The sequence below is a fragment of the Crocuta crocuta genome, unplaced genomic scaffold (genome assembly GCF_008692635.1).
Source record: "Crocuta crocuta isolate KB4526 unplaced genomic scaffold, BGI_CrCroc_1.0 scaffold234, whole genome shotgun sequence".
NCBI lineage: Eukaryota > Metazoa > Chordata > Mammalia > Carnivora > Hyaenidae > Crocuta > Crocuta crocuta.
Window position 1 is genome coordinate 3,034,582 of NW_027529647.1, and position 6,423 is coordinate 3,041,004.

The 6,423-nt window shown below is 51.1% G+C and overlaps 1 protein-coding gene across 1 annotated transcript; it reads right to left on the reverse strand.

The window, feature by feature from the left end:
- Positions 1-3,729: 3,729 nt before the first annotated feature.
- On the reverse strand, positions 3,730-5,071 carry FAHD1 (fumarylacetoacetate hydrolase domain containing 1). The gene has a single exon (XM_077762655.1). It carries the CDS (start codon positions 5,063-5,065, stop codon positions 4,400-4,402), a length of 666 nt encoding a protein of 221 aa, XP_077618781.1. The 5' UTR covers positions 5,066-5,071; the 3' UTR covers positions 3,730-4,399.
- Positions 5,072-6,423: the final 1,352 nt, after the last annotated feature.

The window sequence follows — 6,423 nt, forward strand, 5'->3', positions numbered from 1 at the left end:
CACACAAAACACAGGTCCTCGGCCCGGACCTGCAGCGCCCCTGCCCCCTGGAGCTGCTGTGCCTGGCCCCCGCGTCCTCTGACCCGCAGGGGGCCTCGCTGTCCCCAGCAGCACGGCCGCCGTGTGCCTCTCCCTCATCGACTGGTGGCTCATTTCGGGAGGATCCTCCTTTTCTAACGCCGCGCTGGTGAGCTCATTCGTATCATACGGTGCACGTGGCAGAAACACGGCATCCGTGTGTCCGTCTGTTACTCATCTTGAGGACCCCTGGGGTGGTTTTTGCTTTTTAAACATATTTTGTTATGAAGTTTGACGTGTTTATTGTAGAAAAATTAGAAAATACTAGATAAGAAACAGGGAAAGCCCGAACCTCCCGCCCCCAAAGTCTTTCCTGGCAGGAGATGCATTCTTTTCTTGAGTGTATATTTTGCTCTTGTTGTTTTTTGTGGTAAAATATACATTACATGACATTTACTGTTGTCGCCATTTTTTCGGCGTACACCTCAGTGGCATTAAATACATCCACAGTGTTGTGCAGCCGTCCCCACCATCCATTTCCAGAACTTTTCACCATCCCAAACTGAAACTTTGCCCCCATTGGACTAGAACTCGCCATTCCGCTTCTCCCAGACCCTGGTCGCCTCTTATCTACCTCATGTCTATGAGCTCAACTACTGCAGGGACTTCATTCACCCTGTGACCTTTTGTGTCTGGCTTCTTTCTCTGAGCATCATGTTTTCAGGGTTCACCGATGTCAGCACGTGTCAGTCTCGTTCCTTTTTATGGCTGAGTAGTTTTCCACTCTATGGCTGGCCGTGGGCTTTGTGCGCCCATCTGTCGATGGACACGGGGGCTGTTTCCACCTTTGGCTCTTGTGGTCAGACGGTCAGGGCTGCTACAAACGGGTGTGTACAAGCAGCCCCCCTTTACCTGTACGAGTTTCCTGACTCTGTCACCTATCTTTGTGAAAACATACAAGTTGCACATGCAGGTTACATTACAATCTGCTTTCACACTTGACACTTTGTGATCACTTACTACTCAACATAACTTCAGTGGCCGCATATCCTCTCGTTACAGGAGTGTAGGGTACTGAGCGTAATCCACCCAGTACTGCTAGACGTGGTAGGCGCTCCCCAGCTTTCGCTATTGTAAACACCAGCTGCAGCTAAGTGTCCACATTCTTATTTCCTTGGGATGAGTTTCTGGACATTAAATTGCTACAATAATACCGATAGCTAACGTTATCGAGTGCTTTCTATGCGACAGACATTGTAATAAACATTTTACCTACAGTATCCCATTTACACCAGTACTGTGTTTCCAATAGCAAAACATTTGAAATGGGTGCAGCCTGTCGGGGCTGTCGGACCCCAGCCAGGTCCCTTCATGTCCAGGTACACACCTCCATCCCTCAGTTTCCCTGGGAGGTGAACCACCTGCGGAAGTCATGGGAGGGGTGGGGGCAGATCCGGCAGGACCTCCCCCTGGGACAGCGCACTGAAGCTCATCTCTGGCTCTGAGCCCTCCGCGTCCTTTGTTAGTCTGCTCTCTGCCTTTTGTGCTTCCTCTTCCGTCTTCTCCGGGGAGTGCTCCTTCAGGAAGTCCCCTGAACCAGGACCCCAGCCCAGCTCTGCCTCGGGGACTCCATCTGAGACACAGCCAGTGACAGGGATTATGAAAATCTATATTCACTGGAAAGATGTTCATAGTATATCAAGAGGGTGTAGGATACTCATTTTTTATGAAGGCTCAATAAACATTAAAAAAAAACAGTGCAGAAGAACAAATGCGAACCATACATTCTATAGGAACTGCTGCATCATGGGATTTTTTTTCTCCAGGGAACTAACGGTATTGTGTGTACAGATCCCTGTTCGTAGGAGGCGTGCACTGGAAGGGCAGAGGGTTTCTGCACCCCATTTCCAGTTTTCCAGCACAAGTGTGGTTAGGCGTATGTCTGTGTGGAGGTAGCAAACACAGCCAATATTACCAACTACAGAATCTAACGAAGGGTATACAGAGTTCAGTGTATTAGTCTTTCAACTTTTTAGTAGGTTTGGTTTATTCAAAATAAAAAGTTGGGGGAAACAGGCCTCTTGGGTGCTAGGCTTACTGTGATTTTAGCAAAAGCAGGAATTGTGGGAACTGGTGTCTGTCGGTGTTTTTTTCTCCCAGCCAAGGACTTTCTGTGCTATACCTGCAATGCTGTGGTCAGCTGTTTGCGACAAAGCCCATGCCACCGCTGCAGTGAACATTGACCTCGGGGGCACCCTGCGCTCTCTGGGAGCTGGCTTGTGCCACCCCAGGGTGCTGCATGTGAACACTGCCCTGCCTCATACCTTTTGGCTTTGAAGTCTGTCAGCCTGATAGACTGGTCTCAGGTGAACTTTGTATCCTAAGCTGGTTAGGCTGATCCACTTTCAGTATGAGCGGACCCTTGAGTCAGCTCTTCCCCTTAGGAGAACCAGCCAGATGAAAGAACTACAAAAGTGTTGACTCTACTAGCAAGTAATTAGAAACTATTTCAATCGCCAGCCATGGGGGGATGGACTTCAGAATCTTACATGGTCACTGAAAATAGTACTGCAGAAATGGGCCAACTGACACAGGTCAGTCACAACGTACAGTGAGAAAAGCAGGCTAGAAAATTGTGTCACGAGCAATTTTTCTTTTCAAAATTACAATTACAGGGGCGCCTGGTGGCACAGTCTGTTAAGCTTCTGAGTTCAGCCCAGGTCATGATCTCACTGTCTGTGAGTTTGAGCCCCGTCTCGTGCTCTGTGCTGACAGTGGTAGCCTGGAACTTGCTTTCAGATTCTGTGTCCCCCACCCCGCCCCTCCCCTGCTTGTGGTCTATCTCACTTTCTCAAAAATAAATAAATGTTAAAAAAAAAATGAAAAGTTACAACGACATCCACAGATTTGGAAGAAGGTACACTGCATGCCTCACTTGAGCTGGCTCTGGGTGAAAGAAGTTTTGGGTGTTTTGCTTACTCATATTCCCTAACTCTTCTGTAATAATCATATACTGCTTAGGCAGTTAAAATAAGAAACTTGATTAGAAAAGAAGATAGTATGACATTTAGTACACAAGTCCAATCCTGGCACTACCCCACAATAAATTTTAAATTAAATGTGGGGGTTGCCTAACACCTAAACGACAGAGTCTTCTTAGAGATCTACCTACAAGGTGCGGCCTGCTCTGTGGTCAAGACTTCAAGTTGTGGGTCAGGAAAGCTGGGTTACAGCGTGGCTCTATCTGTCAGTGGCGTGACTGTAGAGCCAGGCCGCCTACACCCTACAGCCACATCTTCCTGTGTGACAGGCACGGCAGGAACAGCAATCTCACAGCCCTGCTGAGGGTTAGATACTCCACGGGAAGCTCCTGGCACAGTGCCCAGCGGTGCTGAGGGTTCAGTAAATGTGAGCTATTAAGTTAGATGTCCTCCGCTTTCTTGGAGGGGCCAGCAGATGCTGGCACTGTGTGTCTGCTGAGACTTTTCGTCCCAGGGGGTCAGGCGGCAACAAGAGTGGCTCTCCCAGGCCATTCGACTTCCCTGAAGCCTTGTCCCCGGCGGGAGGCAGAGGTGCTGATGAACCACATCATCTGGGTGGACCACCGTGCTCCCGAGGCCAAAGGGCAATAGCCAAGGTCTGAAGCCCTTAATGAGGAAGTGTCCCTACTAAGCCACCACTGGAGGGGAAAAAGTACACTTTAAGGCCAAACAAAAGACAACACATTTATTTTGAAAATAACTCTTTCAGACTTATCTCCCAGATTCAGAATCTATGGGCCATGGCACAGATGGGTGAGGTCGTCATTAACTGTTCACTTATTACACAGAATCTTAAATCAGCTGATTACGTGGAGGAGTGTTTTTCCACATTTGTGATAAGAATCACTTGGAATGCTGGATATTAATCCTGCCAATTATTATAGTGGGCCTGGTATGGGCCAGTAATGCGGAAACTTTTTTATTTTTACAAATACCTCCAGATGATTATCATGATCAAGGAATTTTAGTATGATTTTCAACTTCCTTTGCAGATTTTCAGTGTTGAATTACTGATCCCGGAATGAGTCACGGAAAAGTCTTACGCAGTCCAGTTTTAGGAAAGGAAAGTAAGTCTTCTGAACATTTAGTTTGATAAATTCTCCTCTTTGGAAGCTTCACAAAAACTTTCTTTCCTAAAAGACACTCGTTCTTTCCATTTCTGGCCCAGCTTTTTGCTCACAATTTCCTGGAAGGGCCCGTCTTAAGTCATAACAATCCAATTAAGTCATACTGAAAAATTATTTCTTATTGAAGCATCGTGGCATTTAACAACCTTTGCTTGCTTCTGTCCAGCTCCCTTCTCTGCTGAAACTTGAGAAGCCAGGGTGCTTGGAACAGACTCAGTACTCTGGCCTTTCAACCTTAAATCTCATACTGAGCACCCCGTGTATGCCAGCCTGGATCTCGTCGTTTTCTTTAACGGGTCCGACTCCCTTTGGCGTCCCGGTCAAGATAAGATCTCCTTCTTCCAAGGTCATTATCTTGGAAACGTAGCTGATAATGTAAGGGATGGAAAAGATCATGGAGGATGTGTTACCCTCCTGCCTGAGTTCGCCGTTGACCTTGAGCCAGAGCTTCAGGTTGTGAGGGTCGGGGATCTTCTCTTTGGGCACGAACGCGCTGACCGGGCAGGAGGCCGTGAAGCTCTTGGCCAGGGTCCAGGGCAGCCCGTTCTTCTTGCACTCGTCCTGCACGTCTCTGGCGGTCATGTCCAGGCACAGGGCATAGCCGGCCACGTAGTCCATGGCCGCGGCCTCGGGGACGGCGCGGCCGCGCCTGCCCATCACCACGCCCAGCTCGAGCTCGTGGTGCAGGTTGCGGCTGTAGGCTGGCATGAGGATGGCCGAGCCCTCGGGGGCGTAGGCGGTGGACGGCTTCAGGAAGAGCACCGGCTCGCTGAGCACGGCGCTCCGCATCTCCCGGACGTGGTCCGCGTAGTTCCTGCCCACGCACACGATGTTCTTCCCCCACTCCCAGAAGCGGGACAGCGGCCCGGAGGCTGCCATGTCGCGGCCGNCGGTCACCTGATGCCTACGGCGCCCCGGAGAGAACGAACTACCTCAGAGCGCCGTCCCGGCGGCGACAGCCGATTCCGCTCTGCGCTCTACCCCGAGCTCGGGAGTCGCGGCGCTCGAACTCCTGGGAGCCGCTGTCCAGTAGCTGCCTCGGGACACCGGCCTGGTTCCTAGACCGAGGCGGAGGCCCTAACGCCGCTCTCCGGCCGCNGCGAGCCCGGAGCCCCGGGGAGCGCGCTCCTGGCCTTTACTACAGGAAAAACCTGGGCCACTCGAAACCGAGGTGTAGACAAAGGGCAGGGACCCCGAGCGGTACTCGGGTGCCAACCAGACCGGGTCCTGGGAGCCGGGGGACCCTTGCCGTCCCTGAGCCTCTGTTTCCTCACCCCCCAGCCCTCTAGTCTGAGAGGCGTTGGACGCAGGCTTCCCGGGGCCTGCGCCTCAGCTCTGAGTCCCTGTGCTCCCTCCTCTTTGATGGAACATTTTGACCTTGATCTTGAAATCTCTCTTTTTTTTTTTTTTTTTACTATTTCCTGACATCTTCTCTGGCTGATGTAGCAATAGGGGCAGTAGGTTAACCTGAGCCTTTGGGAGATGGTTAGCCATTACCTGAATGACCACATAGCGCTAATGAGGGAAGGAAGCAGGCCGTTTTCAAAGCTCACCGAGAGCACTCATGGGTCTGGAGTGGGTCAGGTGTTGCCATTACTAAGGAGAGGGCCTGTCTGTTTTTCCGTCTAGAGACACTCGTCAGGCTGTCCGGGCGGCGGGCAGGTAGCATGCCTGGGACGATACAGAATGGGCAAGATGGTGGCTGCCTCATCCAAGAGGGAGCCCAGTCCCAGCCATTTGATGCCGTGTGGAAGGGCGGCGGCACTTCAGGAGAGGCCAGACAAGGGGCTCCAGGGGGCGCGGTCGGCTAAGCGCCCACTCTTGGTTTTGGGCTCAGGTCATGATCTCGTGGTCTGTGAGTTTGAGCCCCACGTCCACCTCTGTGCTGACAGGGTGGAGCCTGATTTGGATTCTCTCCCTCCCTCCATCGGCCCCTCCCCCTCCCCCTGTCTGTGATCTCTCTCTCTCTCTCTCTTCCTCAAAATAAATAAATAAACTTTAAAAAATCCATACATTAAAAAAGCCCCCAGAAGTCAAACAAAACAGGTGTCAGGACTTGGCCTGGACTGTAGGCTGCAGTCCTCTGCCCTCTGCTTATTCACAAGGTCACGGTTGCAAACCAGGGAGCTGGAAGCATCTCTCAGGCATATACTTTTTGGAAAAGGAACAGTGTTTCTGGGGGTGCCTGCAGAAATGCCTGTGAGCTCCCCAGGGGAACTGAGCACAGGTTGTAAGTA

What these genes read in the sequence shown, in the direction of transcription:
- FAHD1 (XM_077762655.1), bottom strand. Translation starts at nt 5,065, where the DNA reads ATGGCAGCCTCCGGGCCGCTGTCCCGCTTCTGGGAGTGGGGGAAGAAC.